Consider the following 20,273-nt stretch of genomic DNA (forward strand, 5'->3'; position numbering starts at 1 on the left):
TCCTTAATCTCATTTTTTAGTGTTGGGATAGGCTAGATTATCTCTCAGACATCTTGGAGTTGAGTGGTACCTGGGGAAGTCGAAAAGTCTAAAAAACCTAGTCTTTTATGTGAAGGGCAATAAATATTCGAGAAAGCAAAAATTCCTTCATTGAAAAATACTATATATATAGTGTATATATATATAGTGTATATATATATAAATACTATATATATACACATATACATACATACATATGTATATGTATATATGTATGTATGTATGTGTATATATATAAACAAATATGTTCACATATAACTGTCTTGCTAATGTATGTACACACATATATTTGCATATTTGCAGATACAAAGAGAAGTAGATATCTTATATGTATGCATACTCATATATACACATATGACATAACCATATACACATATTATTGGTCTTTTAATAGACATAATTGAGAACTAACTGTTACTTTCACATGCTGGTCTATGATATGTATAGGGAATCCCAGTACTGTGCTAATAATCTTAATTTTATCCTTAGTAGAATTATTATTATGTATTTGAAATGCATCTCATAGATCTGTTAAGAGTATCTTCACTTCTATCAATTATTATTTATTAAGTGCTCTCATATAGCTATTTGATGTGCTTATATGACTTGCTCTTTTCATAATTGGTTTTGAGAGTAAATAAATAGCTTGAAAAAATGCAAGGGTAAATGAATGATAGTTGGAGAATCATCACAAGTGTGTATGCAATTATAGATATATATGACTGCATAGGAGACTACTTCAGTTAATGGCTATTTCAGGGAAGAATAATCAGCAAAATCATTAATTACGTTTTAGCTCATAGTTATGAAATTTCTGCTTATTTGTGGAAATGCAAATGATAAATCTTATTTCCCACACCAGATGGCCAGGCTCAGCAAGTGCTTTTATATACTGACAGATATAATGAAAGCAAGAGTCTGTAAACATAAATTAGCCTTAAGAATAGACGGGCAAATAGAACCACAATTCAAGAATTGCTACGTTTTTCATACAACAGACAAAAATCATATCTTGGCGTTTAGCCACATTCTATATGTGTTTATGTGTGTGTGTGCACACTTACATGTGTGGTATCTAGTAAACATTCAATAAATGGTAGCATCATCATCATTGCTATTAACTATAGAAGGCTGGATTACAGAAAGACATGAAATACTCCTGAATCAGAGGCGATGCCTTTGTGAATTGGGTCAAGGCATTTAAAGCTTGACCCGAAGGGGCAAAATTCAGCTGTAGCAAGATTGAGGATCTTGAGTCAACACACCAGGTCAAGGTTCTCAACCTCAGGACAGGATGATAAGTGAGACTCTGTATCAAGGTGAATGCTGGACTGCACTTTGCGACCACAATGCTTTTACAAGGGAATCTGTGATTAAGGACAAGGTTGATAAAGCATCCTGAAATTGTGGGATATGAGAATTTTCGGCAAGTCTCTACACGAATTCGATGCAGGATGCTCAGTCAATTGGTTGTCTTTCAATAAAATCTCAAAGAAAGTACAAGGTGATTTTCCAACACCTGCTTTAGAGAGCATGCACTTGGAGACACTTTGTGACTCATTCAAATCCAGCCAATGCACCTCTGTTGCTTCTCCTGAGTACTTAGGGCTTGTTACCTGGATTTTTGACTAGATTTATTCATAATAATCTTTCTTAAACAACAACAACACCACAACATTTGTCACAGCTTCAGCGATCCTCGGGCATTCCTTTCAGCCAGTAAGGAATCAAGGTCAATAATAATTCTATTCTTGTAGTTAGTTGAGCCACACAAGAGAAGAAGAAAGACCAGATGAGTTTAAGTTTGAATTCTTCTTACAATTATTAAGGGCTGACCGGGTGACTGTAAATAAAACAAAGACTCAAATACAAAATCATTGCTAAGCAAAGGAGAAAAACAATCTCCTAAAATTTCTCTTAGAATACCTAGATGTGCAGTCTGAAGTGCTTCCCGGTCCTGGGAAGCCATGTTTAAAGGGAAGTCTGATAAGGTTGACTTTGGCGCCACCTGCTCTCTGTGTTCAGCCAGTACAGCTTCCTCCGCCAGAAGGAATTGGGAATTAAAGCCTATATTCTCCAGGCTGGAGCATAGAGGAGGGAATATATTGATGTTTAATTTGAGCAATGTGTCTTAGAATTAAATTTGGGCTCCTCCTACATAATTCTTTTTTTTTTTTTATTGGCAAGGCTGAATTGCACTTTCCTTTTTTTCCCCCCTCATTATTTATTTATTTATTTTTAAATTAACATATAATGTATTATGTGCCCCAGGGGTACAGGCCTGTGAATCATCAGGCTTACACACTTCACAGCACTCACCATAACACATACCCTCCCCAACGTTCACAAATCAACTCCTACATAATTCTTTATGTATTATCTCTCCTCTGTATAAAGTGAGTCTTGGATAAGCCTAATGTATTCTCACGGTAAAGTCCATCACATCTTCCCCATCAAAGCAACATTAAATATTTTGGCATACAAAATTGTGAAATTTTAGGCCAATACTTATAATTCCTTTGGGTGACACTAGGAATTTATCTTGGTCTTTGAAATAAAACCCTATGCCCTATTTCTCCAAAACCCTAAGGTATCATATGTTTCACTAATACTAGCCGATTAAAATTCACATGTAATTGATACTCATGGCATTGGGGAAAGGAGGACTGAAAGAGACACGAGTTTATACCTTCTTGCCCCAAATGATCTTGGTTCAATGTATGTATTTCTGATGGCTTCATCTCTGCGAACTTCTGTGAAGACTTTCTAGAGTGGGCCATAAACAAGGTGCTGACCCTTTCCAGGGAGTAAGCAAAAAAGTGTCCAAATTTCTGTGGCTGCTGGTCACTGGTAGGGTGTAAGTCCCACAAGAAAAGTTTTCACAATTGAGAATGACCTTGGTTGTCTCATCCCCTTTGAGGCCAACAGAAGAAAACATCTTCATATGAGACCAATCCAAGTGAGTGGCCATGAGGACTTAAGGAGGTTGCTGTCTGGCCATGAAGGTTCCTCTGTAGCTTTAGTTTGGGGACAGACACTGTTAAGGATTTCTGCTGGACTTGTAAAGAGGGCACTTCAGAATTGGTAATTGCATCGCAGGTTCCAGTTCATGAAGCTTTCACCTGATTGCATTGTCTTTGTAGGGAGATGTGGGTGATTACTGGGTCACAAGGCTGATGGAGGCATGTGGTGCTATTTCTGGGAGACCCCAGCAGCTGGGTGTACCATAAAAAGGGGAGGTTATAGGAAGACCTGGGAGAACACTGAGGCAGGGAGAATATTAACTATTCAAGTGCTTCATTTTAGAAGATGCTACTCTTACTCCTTTTAGCAATATATCTACTTTAATAGCCAACTAAGGACAGCAAGTAGGCTCTCTGTCTCTGATGAGAACCTGGTCACTGGGCAGCGACCACTGCCAAAAGTGCAGCTCAGCAAGAATTAACCATGGCCGCTTGGGATATGGAAAGTGGGGGGGGGGGGGAATAACTTGTTCAGTTCCAGAGATTTAAAAATGAATAGCTGTCAAAAATGATATAGGGTTCATGGGTTGGATCAGGGCTTTTTGTGACTGAAAAAGCTCACAGTCTGGGAAACATAGTGGCACATATGTTGTGGAAATTATTACCACAAATTATTGAGATGAAATAAACTCAAGTGTATAAGACTCCAATATATGGCTAAGAAATATTAATTTTAACATACAGTAGGTAATCAGAAATAAGAACCATACCTTTTTGCTTGAAGTGCACGGTGGTGCCAATTTCTAAAAAAGAAACATTTAGCAAAAGAAAAAACAGATAAAAATTTTTTTTTATCAATTGAGAATAAGCACAAAGGTAATCTGGTACTCTCCACTGAAAGGAGAATGGGACAAAAGGTGGAAAGAACATTCTAATAGGAACAAGTACTGGTAGAGAATGAAAGAAAGGCACAAGGAAAGAGATTGTTTTGTTGGAACAAATGTTGTGCAGTTGGAGGTGGCAAAAATAATTTCCAACTACAAACACTTGACGTTATATGTTATGTGTATAGACAAGTACAAGGACACTGAGAATGGCATGTAGAAGTACACTTGACTGCAATTTAATGAAATGATGGAATGTGTCTGGCCTCCAATCCCCTCCTGCCATTTTTGCTCCTGGTTTACTCCACTCAAGCCATGTGACCTTGCTTTTCTCCTAATACACTATATCCTTTCCAGCTTTATAAGTGGTGCACCTGTTGTTTTATGTGCTTGCAATGTTTCTCCCCCAGATCTCTGCATGGCCCACACAGTCACTTCATTTAGATTTCTACTGCAAGGATACCAACTCAGGAAGGACTTCTCCCATCACCTTATCAAAATGGTACCCTAGGTCTCTTTCTTTCTCTTTCTTTCTTTCTTCCTTCCTTCCTTCCTTCCTTTCTTCTTTCTTTCTCTTTCTTTCTTTCTTTCTTTCTTTCTTTCTTTCTTTCTTTTTTAAAGATTTTATTTATTTGTTTGACAGACAGAGATCACAAGTAGGCAGAGAGGCAGGCAGAGAGAGAGGAGGAAGCAGGCTCCCTACCGAGCAGACACCCCTATGTGGGGCTCGGTCCCAGGACCCTGAGATCATGACTTGAGCTGAAGGCAGAGGCTTAACCCACTGAGCCACCCCAGGCGCACCCCCCCTCCAGGTCACTTTCTATTCCTTTACCCTGATTTATTAATATTCTTAGCATTTATCACTACGTGTATCATTTTATGAATTTACTTATTTGCTAGGTTAAAGTTTATCTCCTCCATTAAAATATATGTTCCATGAGGGCAGCAAAGGTGTCTGTCTGCTCAACCATTGTATTCTTGTGCCTGTATTAGAGTCTGACATGCAGTATGTGTTCAGTAAATACTTGTTAAATGTATAAATCTCAGGGTTGGAAGAACTCATACTGGTCAAATACCTGAATTCCCTTTTGAGTAACTTTATCAACTAAACAACAATCCTGTTAGATCTTTAGAAGTAAATGTGGAAATTTTCCATAGGATACCACTTTGACTTTCAGGACCAAGTGGATGGTTAGTTAGATATAGGAACCCAAACCATAGCTGTGGGATATGGATTGTCTTCTCCGTGATCAGGACATGACCTCCCACCCCCCAGTAGCACTTTCACTCAGGAAGTAAAGTGACTGAACTCTGAAGCTAAAGAGAGCTTTTTGAATTGGATATCTGGTTACCTCATTTTCCAGCTTGAAACTTGTTCAACACTTTCTTGTGTCTTTCAGGGTAAGGACCCAGATCCTACTCCCTCATCTCTCCAGCCTCATCAGTGTGTATCATCTCTGCATCCCAGCCCACAAAATTTCCTTCATTCTCCTTGGGATCATGTTTTTTGTGGTTGTTGTAGGGCCAATGTTCCAATGTTATCACTACTAGTAACCCCACTCCTCCTTCAGAAAGTCAGGGAAGACTTTCTTAGTCTCCTTAGTAAAATTAAGTCCCTTTATTATAAGCTCTGCTCGCCTTCATGACACTCATCTCAGTTTTAATTTTAAATTCCTTTGTCTGAAGCTTTGATTAATGTTTGTCTTCACTACTGGACTATGAGTTCCAAGGAAGCGAGTGCTGTCTCTACTCCTGTTCCCCCTTGTAGTACGGCCAATGCACGAAGGCACTTGGAATGCACAATGGGCCAGAGAAGATTTAGAATCACTGAAATATGAGAAAAATAAATATAGGCCAAGCATCCTCCCAACAGAGCCTGAGATGGTTAAAACAACAGAGAGCCTGCGTAGCTTACTTATAACCTGATTTAGCACAAAGGGCTCAGAACTTCAGAATCAGGTCTGCAAAATTTCTGAGGTTCAGTGCAGTCTATTTCCTTCACAGATTTTCCATTTGTCTCTCCAAAGGAGGTCACAAGAAGAAGCTCTCCAACAGCGTGGCATTTTCTGCTATTCTTATGATGGCTATAAGAGGGCACAATTTTCCTAGAGTCTGACGTTTTGAAAATGTTTGGCTACAATTCAACAGCCAGGCTGCTCCTAACAGCAAGCTGTAGCTACAGGTAAGGACAGTCTGCCTAAACTAGTCAGATGTGGGATGGGGGGGATCCCAGTGTGAATGCTCTTTTGTACAATGATTGCTGGTGGTACTCTAGAGGCACTTCTGAAGATGCTCAAAGCCACCGGCACCTGTCCGTCTGTCTTTGAAGAGTTAGTCTGTTCTTTGCGCAAGTACTGAAGTCTTCTGTGTGGAAGCCCATACAGAAGGATGCAGTGAGAATTATCCTCCTCTCCTAGCAGAAGCCAGAAACTAATGTCACTTACTAATGTCACTTACACCAGAAGTGAAGCCAGGTTCCATCAGGATAGAAAACACTGTTTTGTTTATCAAACAACCTTACCTATTGACTACGCTGATCATGTGACTACTGATGTTTCAATTGTATATTAAGCACACGGCCACTTTCATGATACCGACTCTGACTACTTTTCTTTGAAATAAATATGTTGCCTTAAAAATTGTTGAAAAGGCACTGTAGAGAATGTACTTAGCTTAGTATGATCAGTTACCCAGGGTCACACAGAGTAAAGCTGAGACTGAAATTTAGGGCTCTCACTTCTCCAACTAGAACCCTGTCCACTATCCTACAATGCCCCTCTGGTGTTTTTATGAAAGCAAGGCTAGGTAACTATAGCCTGTATAACTCTAGGGTTCTCACTGGGATATTTCAATGATTCAGTATTAGCTGGGGACAGTTTGGCTCTACTCTTGTGCAAAAGGCAACTTCTCTTCTTTCTTTGGTCAAGGCTTTCAATTCATCATTCTTTGGAATTTGTAAGGATGCTACAAGGTCATGGAATGATTGCTTTTCACCCAAAAAGGCTTAGATCCTTAACGGGACCATCTTCATGTCAAGAATACTTGGTTTTCCTTGCTCCATCCCTGATCCACAGGTCTCATGGGAATAATTCCAAGCAAGTGTTCAGGAACCTGGGTAGGCAGGAAGACCTGCTTAAGCTAGAAAATAACACTTAACTTCTCTTAGCCTCAGGTTCATTATCTGTAAAATACATGTAATCAACACACTCCTGATAAATTTGTGGTACTTGTTTGATAAACTAATTATCATGCAGTACTTAGAATGCTGCTAGATACACAGTAAGTGCTCAAAGCATGAGTCATTATTATCAGATTTGGGTTAAAATCCCCTCTACAGAGGACTTTCAGTGAAAGTTTGGTGGAAAAGAGAAAAATATATCAACGCATAAGCTATGGAAGTGCAGATCCAAAGAATAATAATAATGAAAAAAAAAATCTACTGCAGCAGTAAGGATGAATAAAACATTAAGAGATGCTAGCCCACCCAAGTGATAGGGAAGCAGACTGACCAGGTAGCATTTTGGTCAGGGGAAAACAGCAATAAGCCTGGGTTAACCAGTCAGTGATGCAGGCCTGGATTAAGAGTCTACATGTCTAATTATTTCTCTTAGGGAATAGAAACTCCCCTCCTAAAGAATTAAAAAGAGTTCATTGAAAGAAGGATTTTAAAACATTGTCCAAATATTATATTGTATGAAAATAGCACAAAAATCAGATAAAAATATGCATACCTTTAAAAGCAAACGAGGTTACAAGTTAGATTTTAAGAAGCCCTCCCTATTGCAATAAATAAACCAGTTTGTGAAACACTAATGATTTTTTTTTCTTTTTTAAAATTTTGGTTAGTTAACATACAGTGCAGCCCTGGGGTTTCAGGAGCAGAACCAGGGATTCATCACCAACGTACCACACCCAGTGCTCATCCCAACGGGTGTGCGCTCTAATGCCCATCACCTATCTAGCCCATCCCCCACCCCCCTCTCCTCTAGCAACTCTCAGTTTGTTCTCTACAATTAAGATTCTCTTACGGTTTGCCTCCCTCTCTGTTTTTATCTTATTTTTCCTTCCCTTCTCCTATGTTCATCAATTTCGTTTCTTAAATTCCACATATGAGTGAAATCATGACCGTTGTCTTTCTCTGACTGACTACACTTAGCAGCATAATACTCTCTAGTTCCATCCATGTCGTTGAAAATGGCAAGATTTCATTCTTTTTGATTGAAACACTAATTAGTGATCTTAAGACTTGGAATTCCATTTATCTTTAGGGAAACAAAACAGAGTGTTTATTTTGTACTATTATTTCCTATTCATCCTCTTCTGTTGGAACAGACCATTCTGTTTGGAGAAGCAAACCCTGAATGTTTTGAGCCTGGCTGGCATTTTGAAAACTTGGTTGTGTGCTGCCATCTTGTGGTAATACAAAGACATGTTTCTATGTGCTGTCTAAAGGAATTACCTTTATCCACCAGGTGGCAATAGTGGGGAAAATAAAAACTTTTTTTTTCAGTCCCAGCCAGCAAGAAATGTTACATTTCCAAAAGGAGTCTTTCCTATTCTTACAGAAAAGGAAAAAAAAATTGTCGTCCTTAAACAACTGAGAATTATTCTTCCTTTTGTAGTGCTAAGGTGATACCAAATTCTGGAGTAAAACTGACTTGCCAAGGATATGATTTCTGTAGGGATTTCCTGGACACGCTCATTAGAATATACTTGAAACCTATTATTTTTATACTTCTTAGGTATAAAGGTATAAAAAGCATATGCTTTAGCAAATACATTTAACAGGTAAGCATGGTAGTGCAGGCCCAAAGAATAAAAATAAATCTACCATAGCAGTGAACAAAACTTTGGGGGAGTTTAGCACAGAGAAAGTTCTCGAATTCTCTAGAAGCTTTATTGCCATATGCTTAGACTTTAGTTTCTCCTGATGGGGTACAAAGAAGCAATGGGGGAGAGAATTTAATACCAGAAAAGGCAAGTATTATGACACATTTATGCTAATCTGTCTTTGACTTTTAACTTTCAGATTCTTTATATCCAGCCATGTCAGACAAACCTGCAGCATTGGAAAGAGCTGATTCAGCCTCTCAGTTGGCATAGAGCATGTCTTCCTTCTTCACTAGTGTAGTCTCAGCTAACTATTTCTCTAGCACAGAGTAGGTGACCCACAGATTTGCGAAATGAATGCCCATGCACAGATGAGTGGATGAAGGAATGAACAAACAAAAGACTGATGGAATCATTTAGTACCTCAACATCTATCCTAGCTAGGATTCTAGGCAGAGGAAGCTTCTATTCTTCTTTTGGAAGCTCATGCCCTAGTGGAAAGGCAAAATTTTTGCTGGGAAATCAGGCATTTGAAGAGCCAAATGGGCTGAAGAAGTCCTTTCATCAGTCCCCAAGTTTGGTCAGGTAGAAAATTTTCTGGGTGGTTGAGCTTTACTTAAGAATATGCTCTGTGGCGCCTGGGTGGCTCGGTGGGTTAAAGCCTCTGCCTTCGGCTCAGGTCATGATCTCGGGGTCCTGGGATCGAGTCCCGCATCCTGCTCTCTGCTCAGCGGGGAGCCTGCTTCCTCCTCTCTCTCTGCCTACTTGTGATCTTTCTCTGTCAAATAAATAAATAAAATCTTAAAAAAAAAAAAAAAAAAGAATATCCTCTGGAGAGGGGTTGCCTGGGTGTCTCAGTTGGTTAAGTGTTCGACTCTTGATTTCAGCTCAGGTCGTGAGATTGAGTCCTAAATTGGGTTCTGCACTGGGTGTAGGACATGCTTAAGAGTCTCTCCCTCTTCCTCTGCCCTTTGCCCCATCTCTCCCTCTCTAAAAAAAAAGAAAAAATAAAAAAAAAGAAATAAAAAAGAGAATATCCTCTCAACTAATGAAAACTGAAATCTTAGAAATAGAAACCCAAGCTTGTTTTATTGTTCAAAGACCGGAAGACTTCTTACCTCTCATCTTCCATGATGTGGTGTGATTCATTCTCTCTCTCTCTCTCTGCTCAGAAACTAGAGTGAGTGATATGAAAGTGAGAGAGATGTGTCCCTGGAAACTCTGTAGAGTTTACAGTTTGGAAAATCTTTTATTGTCCTAGGGAATGTTCAAGTCTATATTTCTGAACAATTTTGTCATTTTGCCTTGTTTGAGTTCTATGTGGTAGAGGAGATGAGGGTCCAACAAATCCATAAAGAGAAGCATTGATTTTCGGTGCTCTGACTCTTGACTTTTCACCACTTACCTCAAAGTCCCTGTTTCTAAGTATTCACTCCCAGCCCTGGGGAGGATGTACAGAACTTTGGGGTCTGTATCATTTGTGTGGTTGTTCTTGTTCCATGTTTACTTGAACATGAATGACTCACGTTCTAATCTGCCACTGCCTTCTGCACGAGGGAATACTCTGTCTCCCATTGCGTATGGCACAACTCTTTGTATAAGTCTGGTCATCGGATGTGCCTTAGGTTTTGAAAATGACATGTTAGTTTGAGGACTTAAGATGATTAATTGCACTGTTTCCCCCCTCTCCCCCGCTTCTGGGAGATCTAGTAGGACTGTATGTTCAGAAGAGAGGGAAGGTCCAAATTCAATGGGAATTTTACCCTCCAGTTGCCTGGAACAAGTGAGAGAGGTTTGGAGTAAAAATCCTTAAGAAATTTAATAAAGGAAACGAAGAAGATTCGACGTGTTGTCTCTTCCTCCTTCACTGATGATGAAGACCTGAAACATAACATTTATAAGGTTCTTCGATGGGAATTTATGTTTTATGTGCTCTGACGTTTATTTATTTATTTTTGTCACAGTTTTGAAAAACAAAACCCTTATTATTATAGTGGTTTAAAAGCAGGGCATTTATTAATTCAATTTTCAAAGCTGCTTTCAAGCTTAGGAAGTTATTAATTTCTTTCTCGCAGGTTTCTCCACTCAGAGGCTTTAGGCAACAGCAACTTCTACTTACAAGTATTATTATTATTTTTTTTTTTGACATAGAAAAAGATATGCCTGTGATTTCTGTTTAGGTTGTTAGAGTTTTTTATTTTCTCCACTTACTATATTCATGTTGTATGAACCCTAATGCCTAATACCTCTGGAAAAATGTTCTCTGAGAATCAGTAACCATTCTGGGTGTAGTTCACAGGGGAAAAGCCAAAACAGAGAAATAGGTCTAAACCTTAACCTTAAGGCTATTCCTACTTTGTTTAGTTTTAGTTTTTTGGTTTTGTTTTTATTTTTTCTATTGTTGCTGTTCGTTCGTTTGTTTTTTAAAAGTAAGCTCTACACCCTGCATGGGTCTTGAATTCAGGACCCTGAGATCAAGAGTCACGTACTTTGTGGACAGAGCCAGTCACGTGCCCTGATTTCTATTTTCTTAGTTAGTTCATAGGTGGACTATTTACTACTCAGAGAATTATTTCAAACTGGCGGGGGGAAACTAAGAAGTCTTAGCGTGTCATCAATATTTGAGAAAGGATGTTCGCTTCCTTTAGCTAACTTTAGGTCATGAAAGGAATCTGACACTTTCAAATACTTTTAGAGACTTTTTTCCCCCCTTAACAGTTGACTTAAAATGGACTTCACATGTTTGATGCTTTTTAGGAATGAGCTGGAGCCATGAATGATTTAGTCAAATATTTGTCACTCTGGGAATGTGGTGATAACTTCTTGTTGAATGAGAGAATAAGCCCAAACCAAAATTAATGCTGACATAATTTCTTATTGTGTCATGTGAATAAAATATTTGAAACTCACAGAGACACCTGGGTGGCTCAGTCGGTTAAGTGTCTGCTTTCGCTTCAGCTCCTGATCCCAGGAATGATCCTGGGGTCCAGGGATCAAGTTCCACACTGGGCTCCCTGCTCAGAGGGAAGTCTGTTTTGCCTTCTGCCCCCCCTCTTGCTCGTGTTCTCTCTCTCTCTTAAATAAATAAAGTCTTTTAAAAAAGATTTGAGACTCACTGTTTATTCTCATGAATTTATGGACCAATCCCCTAGAAACCAAGTCTTCTACAGTAAAAAGCATCAGGAAAAAAAATGTTTTTAATGCTCATTTCATTAAAAAGAGACCAACTTATAAAGGGGGGAATATTAACACACCAATTTAGAGAGAGGATGTAGGCACTCCCACATCTGAAAGGGGGATCTCTCACTGGAAATCCTGGAAGGGACACAAGGGAAACCTCTGGTAGGATGAGTCTGGTTTGACTGGGATTGGGGAGAGCTGCGAGTGTGTCTGTCACTGTGGAGACAGCCCTGATCTGGGGCCGGAGGGCTGCTCCTGGGCCTGCCTGGGCCGTAAGCTTGGGCAAGTCACAGAAACACACCCATCCTCAGAAAGGGCAGAAAAAAATAAAGGCTTAGGTGTTTTAACTCAAGTATGTTAAGCTCAAACCTCCAGATGAAACATTTGTTTATATAATCTCTGAGAAGAGAGATTGTATATGATCTTTATTTTCTTCTCTATAGTTTCACATATTTTCAAATTCTTCCATAATGAGAATGTGTAACATTTATTATCAGAATAGAAAAGTATTTATAAAAACAAAACAATGCATTTTAAAAACACTCTAACTCTGGGGAAAAGAAAATAATATTTGGCTTTGGGCTGACATCCTTACAAGGAGACTGAAACTTTTTTTTCCTCACTTTTTCAGTTGGCTGGTGTCATAGAGCAAAACCAAACAGAAGCTAAGATAGGTAAGGCCAAGGAACATAGTCTTAACAACAGGAAATGACAACGCAATAAAAAATGTATTATATGGGCTTATGAGGTCCTTCTGACTGCAGGCTTGATATAATCGCACTGTCGAGTAAGCGGGGGTGTGTGATGTGACTTTAACGGCTGTGGGTTCTGCTCAGTGGTGATGTGAGTTGTTCCAGAAAGTGTAGATTGGCTGAGCACTCCCACCATAAAGAGAGGGCTCCAGTAAGTTTCTTACAGCAAGTCAGCTTTCTCAAATCCTACAGGTTTCTTATTTAGCCTGAGAAATTTAATTTTTAATAATCAATGAATTAAAATGTTAGAGAATGCCCGAGGGTCTAAGTTTAATAAAGGGGTTTCCCTGGGCCACTCCGCCTTAAAATACATACAAGATTAGAAAAACTCAAAAAAAAAAAAAAAAAAGAAAGAAAGAAAGATTAGAAAAACTCCAGAAGTAAATTTATTTGAATCAGCTGTCAGTCAGTAAGGTTTTTTGTTGTTTTTTTTTTTTAAGGATTTATTTATTTATTTGATACAGAGAGAGTACAAGCAGGGGGAGTGGCAGGGAGAGAAGCAGGCTCCCCGCCGAGCAGGAAGCCCTGCTCTGTCCCAGGACCCTGGGATCATGACCTGAGCTGAAGGCAAATGCCCATGGAGCCACACAGGCATCCCAGTCAGTACGGTATTAGGGTCAGACATGCAGTTTCTGTCTTCGAGAGAAAGACGTGTTTCTGCCCTTATATCTAGAATGTGCCCTTTGCACCTGTAGGTACAATTCTGGCCTTTTGCCCTTGTGGAATTAAAGACCACTCTTTTCATTTAATAAAGAACTACTTCCCAGCCCCAAATCTACTTAGTTGTTGGTACAAAGTAAATTATATTCTCTGTGTTTAAAAACATACATCTTATGTATATTTTAAAGCCTTTTGTGCCTCCATTTATTTGACTTGCTAAAAAAGGATTAAAAGCACAGGTTTGGGTAGGTCTCTAGAGATTTTCCTTCTTTCTGGTTTTCTTCCTCTCTTTTCATTTCCCAGCCCTGAATTGTGAATTGCAGATCTGTTTTAGAATACATTTTAGATTTAAATTCTAAGGGATTCAAGACTGTCTTTAATCCATGTAAGGTGTGTTTTCATTTTGTATGTTTCAAAATTAAAAAAAAAAAAAATGTTCAGCTACCATAAAACAAGATGAATGGCCTCCAGAATTTGAATGCAGAGATAACGAATTTGTGAGATTTCCTACAGCTTTTAAGGCTCTTGGAAATTAGAAGATACGGGATTAAAAATGGTGGTTTGCTCTGTGTTATCCTTGCACCGATGTCTGTGGCACTAACCCCCACAGCCCAGAACTTGGTAAAGGCGGTTCTGCTTTGGACCTTTCCCAAGTGACTTTATTACTCAGCATGCCAGGAAGCCTCAGGGATTCTACTCCCGCCGTGTCACTGACTCCAAATACAGCATCGTCACCAGCTTCTGGAGCAGCTCCTTGAAAATACTGATGGGTCCTTGCAACCTGACCATTCCTACAACTAAAATTAAAATTTACCATCCAACCCCCCTGATGAGCGACTGAAAGTTTTCTCTGGATGCTCATCCAGAAAATAGGCTCTCAGCATTTTTTTCCAGAAAATTCATCCAACATAGTGCTACCTAACACCCAGTATGCAGTATCACTACATGTCTGTACAATGAAGCCAACAGATGCTTTCTTGTCCCAAGAGGGTAACAGAGGTGGGAATGCAAATTCCCTTACTTTTTTTTTTTTTTTTAAGATTTTATTAATTTATTTGACAGAGAGATAGAGAGAGAGAGAGCACAAGTAGGCAGAGGGGCAGGCAGAGGGAAAGGGAGAAGCAGGCTTTCCACTGAGTAGGGAGCCTGACCTGGGCCTTGATCCCAGAACCCTGGGATCATGACCTGAGCCAAAGGCAGCCGCTTAACCGACTGAGCCACCCACGCACCCCAGATTCCCTTACTTTTAACCCCCACTGGTTTATCACATTTATTTTCTTTCTTTTTTTTTTTTTTTAATATTTTTTATTTATTTATTTATTCGAGAAAGAGACAGAGTGAGAGGGCATGAGAGGAGAGGTCAGAGGGAGAAGCAGACTCCCCATGGAGCTGGGAGCCCGATGTGGGACTCGATCCCAGGACTCCGGGATCATGACCTGAGCTGAAGGCAGTCGCTTAACCAACTGAGCCACCCAGGTGCCCACATTTCTTTTCTTTTTAAAACAGGCCAGATGCAAAATAGGATAAGTAAGAAACTATTTGGGAAAGGTTGTGTTTTTTCAGATTTTGAAAGTTAATTAGACTTAATTAACTTAATTCAACTCCCTCTGAATTCTAGACTTTGGTATGGACTGGAATGTTTGCTCCTCTCTTTTCTCCTTTCTGCCTTTTAAACGTCCCTTTCACATGGAAGCCTTCCCTCATTGGTCCAGGCTAGCTAAGCTGTCTCTGTCCTGTGCTCCCTGAATACTACACAGGTACCCTAAACTTAGCAAACTTTTTTCGTGCCTGCTTAACACATCATCTGTTGCCCCATCTTGTCTGTAAGGTCTATGAGTGCAGAAACTGTGTCTAGCTTGTTTTCCACAGAAACAATACAGTCTTGGTATTCCCAAGATGATGCTCAGGGTCGACACAATGAAAGTACTAGGGTAGTTGTGTTTTTGAGTGGATGAATGGTGTGATTGACATACTGTGCCTTGTCAGGTAAGCTGGGCCAGAAATGAACCTGCACTGCCCACTGAGAATAAAGTCTCTTTCTTGTGTTCCTAATGGTTAGAAATCTCGAGAAAAAGAAAACGTGGACTCTAAAAGAAACTCTACGAAGCAAAAGCAAGTGGAGAGTACATGTAAATACAGAACAAGAAGTCACACTATTAACTGAACTGACTTAGCACGGTTGATTCTCTAAGGGAAGACCGACCTCCAGTGAATGAGACCGCTCTTTTTCAGCATTGCAACAATGAGCAGCTTTCAATGATGAACTTACCTGTATTCTGGAACTCCAGGGAGGAAAACAGAACAAACCTCCCACGTTACTCTCTAACTTGCAATTCAACATACAAAGATACCCTTTGATTTCTTCCTTCCTTCCTTTTTGTTTTTCTTTCTTCCTGCCTTTCTTCTTTTTCTTTTCTTTTCTTTTCTTTCTTTCCTCTCTCTCTCCCCTTCCTTCCTCCCTCCCCCTTTCCCTTTCTCCCTCCCTCCCTTCCTTCCTTCCTCTGCCCCCCCCCACTTTCTTTTTCTTTCTTTCTCCCTTTCTTTCTATAGGTGTTTCTGTTCTCCGAACTTTCCCTGCTCCCAAGTCATACAAACTCTACATGTATAATCAAGAAAACATTTTAGAACGGTCAAGCAACTTTCCAACACAGAACATGGCTGGGAATGCTTGGTGCTTTGTGGGTTAAGGAGGGTGGGATGGTAATGAATGGGCAATCAGCCAAGACATAACTCTTTCCTTTTACTATTTTTTTTTTTAACCCTCGAGATGCTACTGTTGCCCCAAACAATGTCTCTTAGGCGGTTTAAAAAGTCATACTGGAACTGCAATTGCAAGGTGAGTGGTTAATTTAGAACCATTGTTACAAGCATGGGACAGTTATGAGTAGAACCAACTGACAGCTATGATTTATAGTAAAGATACTTTGTTAGTGGTAATGTCTAGGGGTTAAAACACACATATGTGTTACAGAGATGTGGGAAGTGTTTTCTTCTACAATCAGCATAGTAATAAGTAGAACAGTATAGTAAACTCTGGTGATGCTTGGCTCCCCAGGGTCCAATTAGGAAGCACGATGAATGACTTATAAAGTCTCTCCCCCCACTGACTTGTGGTGGATATAAGCTGACAATTCTCAGTGGAGTCCTAGTGAGTGGTCTGCCTACTCCCATCATACATCTGGGTACACATGAACACCTTAAATTGGAATTCCAAACTCATTATGTCATGCTGTGTTCCTCCTTGGCAGGTGTGTTTCTTCACAGCAGTATACAAGGGGAGATGCAAGGTGGGACCACTTAATCTGATCCCCGCCTCCCCCCGACGGAGGTGCTTGTTTAATTTAATACCTACAAATGACTTGTGATGATGAAAGACCACTGTGAGGACAGAGTGACTGTATAAGGGAAGTTGTTACTAAGGTTAATTTGTATCTTGCCTCTTCAGAAGTAGATGTGTCCTCCAGATAGATGGGATAATGGCTTTGCTTGCATGGCTGCTAACCAGTGTTTAGAAGTGAATGTTATTACTATCAAAACTTTTTCTTTGGTTTCATTTGAAGGATGTCAAAGAAAAAGTATATATGTCAGGTGAGGTGAATATGGTGAAAAATACAGAGTAAAAGAAAATCAAGAAGTACAGAGAGCAGGAATATGAATTTCAGGTAAAAAAAGAGAGAGCTCAAGGGCAGACTAAAATTCAGGTTTACACTTTGGGGGTTATATGAGGACATTCGTCAGGAGCTGAGATTGTTGATGTTTGAGTTCCTGGAGGGTATGCATTCTTTCTTTTTGACTCTAAATAGTGCCACTTCCTTCAAGGACTCTTGCTCCATACAATGTCTCTGAACTTAGAGCAAAGCTCCCAAAGAAAGGGCCTCCTTCCTGGCTATATCCAGCTCCTCACAGCACCACATTGCCCTCCTGTTAAATGGCACACCGATGCAAACGCCAGGGCCAGCTCAGCTGGGGGTGCACTGGAAAGACCAGAGAGAACTGCATCAGCATTTTCTGTCTATTCCAGATCCTGGTCTTCTCACCCTTTGGGGCATCACGCCAACATTTTCTGCTGCAAATCTCACTGAGCTCTTCTTAGGCAGCTTTATTCCTTTTAATTAAAAAGACAAGACTGTCAATTACTTAAACTTAATCCCCAAATGTAATTGTTACTTTGAAAGATTTTTTTTTCCCATAAAGCTCATAGAAGAGAAATATTTCCATCAAATTAAAATTTAGTGGGAGCTGGGATTTAAAAAAAAAATTCATCTTCAAATCCCCGCTGACTCTCGAAATCTACATAGCACAGCAAAGCCTAAGTACAGGAGGCTCACCGGGAGAGTCTGACTGGCGTAGGCAGAAACAGACTGGGAAAATAGGAAAAGGCATTAGAGAAGAGTCCCTGTACAAAAAATTCTCCTACCTTTACACGGACACTGTAGGATTTTTAGCCATTTAGCTTGAAGCTAAATGTAAATTCTGAGAGGTAACACTTCCAAGCTGCTGCTGGACATTTAAATAATAGTGTGAATACATTTCAGGTTTAGTCTTGCTGGCAGATTTGAACAGGGAGAGGCCCAGAGTTGTTTAGGGAACACAGCCGAAGGAAGAATGCAGAGCTGAGAAGAGTAAGGCACAGAAGTGGATTCAACAGTTGGGTCTGAATCACCGTGTTGGCGGGTGAAGTATTGATTCTAGGTGAGGTATTGGCACAACTATCCCACTTGGTTCCCAGCCACTGAAGAAAATCAGGAGGAAGTCAGCCTGTTGCTCCCGGGAAGGGAATCAGAGAGAGTCCTCAGGTACCAACGTCAGCTCTTAACGATCTTCATGTGTGTTAGTCTGGGCCCGAGATTTTGCTGTAAATTTGCGTTAACACTACTTTCCAAGTACTATCAGTAAAAAAGCAAGGCTCCCTTTTTCCTCCACCACCTGGTGGGTAAACTAAACTAAAACCTTCCCTGGGATGTGCTTTATACCTTGGACCAGGAAAAAGGGCATGTTCTGTAGAGTGAGGATGCTGGATCGATCTGACAGGTGGTAATGTGCATGATAAGGTCTCGCTGAAAGCATCAGGGTGTGTGCGCATGTGTGTGTGCGTGTGCGTGTGTGCACGCACGCCACACAATAGAGAAGGGTGCGGTGTGAAGCTTCTCTAAGTGTAATATTATGATGTTGGTGAAAAACAATAAACAATGTTTTTTATCTGGCCGTGGGACACTTCTATATTTAAACCCGCTAGCAGCGGGCATTTCAGACATTCCTAGAATCAGTCAAAAATCAAACTACGATGAAGCCACACCGAACTTGTAAATAGCTAATATCCAGGCAATTGGATGCAATCGTGTCTTTAAATATCAGTACTTTAAAAAAATGTAAGAAGTATGTGTATATGAACACGATTATTTTAAATTCAGTGTGCTTTCCTTCTAGGAACTTGAAGCTCTCTTTTGTATATTGTTTAAAAAACACTCTGAGCTTGTAGGCATGAAAAATATAATTTCTTTCCCATTTCACAGTTGGAAAAACTGAATTAAAGAGAACAATGCTAGTAATTATCCATGATTAATAGAGGTGTGTATGTAAATCAGCCTGAATAAGTGTGTGAAATTAGATGTGCTGATGCCAGATACCTCAGCTCATGTTTTTTAAAGACGACTGCTTTCATATAAATCTCTGTGTGAGTTGGGCATACGTACGTCTCTGTGTTGAGTATGTCTGGAAATAGACTTTGTAAGAGTGTATGGGTATTAAGGTAAAAGTATTGTGTATTATAAGCATACTCAAAATAAATTAGATGAGTGCTTATAATTCATTAGGTACATATCTAATGAACGCCAAAGCATACCTAATGGTTATTTATAATGCACTATAGGTGCATTACATATGTGCCTGGATGCCGCAAGGTGTAGACTGTAGTTTGAGTGTACTTTGATCATTAAAGAGTGTGGGAGAAGGTGCATATTAGTTTCTTAGGATTGTGGTAATTAATTGAGTTAATACATGCAAAAACCCTCAGAACTTTATTGATACATGAGACGCCCACTCTCTATGGTAGCTATTATTATTATTATTATTATTGTTATTATTATTATAGGAGATGGCACTGCTGTTATAATAAGGAGCTGAAAAGAGGCATTTTCTCATTGATACCAGGGATAACATACCTGGGATTGTAGGGATTGTCTAGTTATCTTTACGGCATGCACTGATTTTAGGATTTTTCTCCCACTTTCCTTCCATCCCAGTGGAGTCTGGTCTCGGAGTGCCAGGTGAGAGCAGGTATGTGGCCTCCTCCTACTGGCTGTTCTGATGCCAGGCCCGCCGGTAACGATGCCGGGCTCCCTTTGGGAGGAAACATGCCAGGTGGACCTCAGATTTCTGCATGCCTGGTTTGTTTGTGGGTTGGATTTTAATTTTTTTTTACACTTTAATTTTGGGGGTTTTGTTTTGTTTTCCGAGAAAGCTTTAGACAGCTGTATTAATCATGCAAACCCAGCCATGTGCAATGTGTTTTATCAATGGAAAAACAGGAACTGAATGGCAAGCAGCTGTGAACAAACCCAGTGCAAAGCCTGAGCTTGGAAGATAATCTCAACATTTCCCAAACCCACTCGCCACGCGGGGTTAGTGAATGGAAAGGCTGTTCACTTGGGATAAATAATCAGATGGGAGGCAAGCAAGTGAGACACAACCCAGGGTTATTAATTTTTTTTTTTTTTTAAGTTGCAGTGGTGGGAGAAGGATGGGCTGATTAAGTCCAGAGAATCCCACACTCAAGGGGATTCCTCACCTAAGGGTGATAAAAACAACACAATGGTAATTTGTCTTTGTCCTTTCTCTTCTTCTACTTCATTTTCACTTTCGGCAGCTGGTTTTGTCACCTCGTTTTGAACCTGCAATCCTTCTCAATGTGAAGGCCTCTCTAGGTGCCCTTCCATCATGAAAGGCTATGCACAAGTGAGCTTTTG

General features: G+C 39.9%; 1 protein-coding gene across 2 annotated transcripts in view; it reads right to left on the minus strand.

The window, feature by feature from the left end:
* LSAMP (limbic system associated membrane protein) overlaps nt 1–20,273 on the minus strand; it is a gene marked incomplete at its 5' end in the record, with an annotated part of 646,638 nt that overhangs the window by 2,698 nt on the left and 623,667 nt on the right. Inside the window, one exon of one of the 2 annotated variants that reach the window (XM_080815634.1) lies at nt 3,773–3,805. The exons of the other annotated variant lie outside the window; for it this stretch is intronic. Coding sequence (XP_080671760.1) covers nt 3,773–3,805 — 33 coding nt within the window. The remainder of the gene's footprint in view (nt 1–3,772; nt 3,806–20,273) is intronic. 2 annotated transcript variants of the gene reach the window in all.

The sequence above is a fragment of the Martes martes genome (genome assembly GCF_963455335.1).
Source record: "Martes martes genome assembly, chromosome: 1".
Taxonomy (NCBI): Eukaryota; Metazoa; Chordata; class Mammalia; order Carnivora; family Mustelidae; genus Martes; species Martes martes.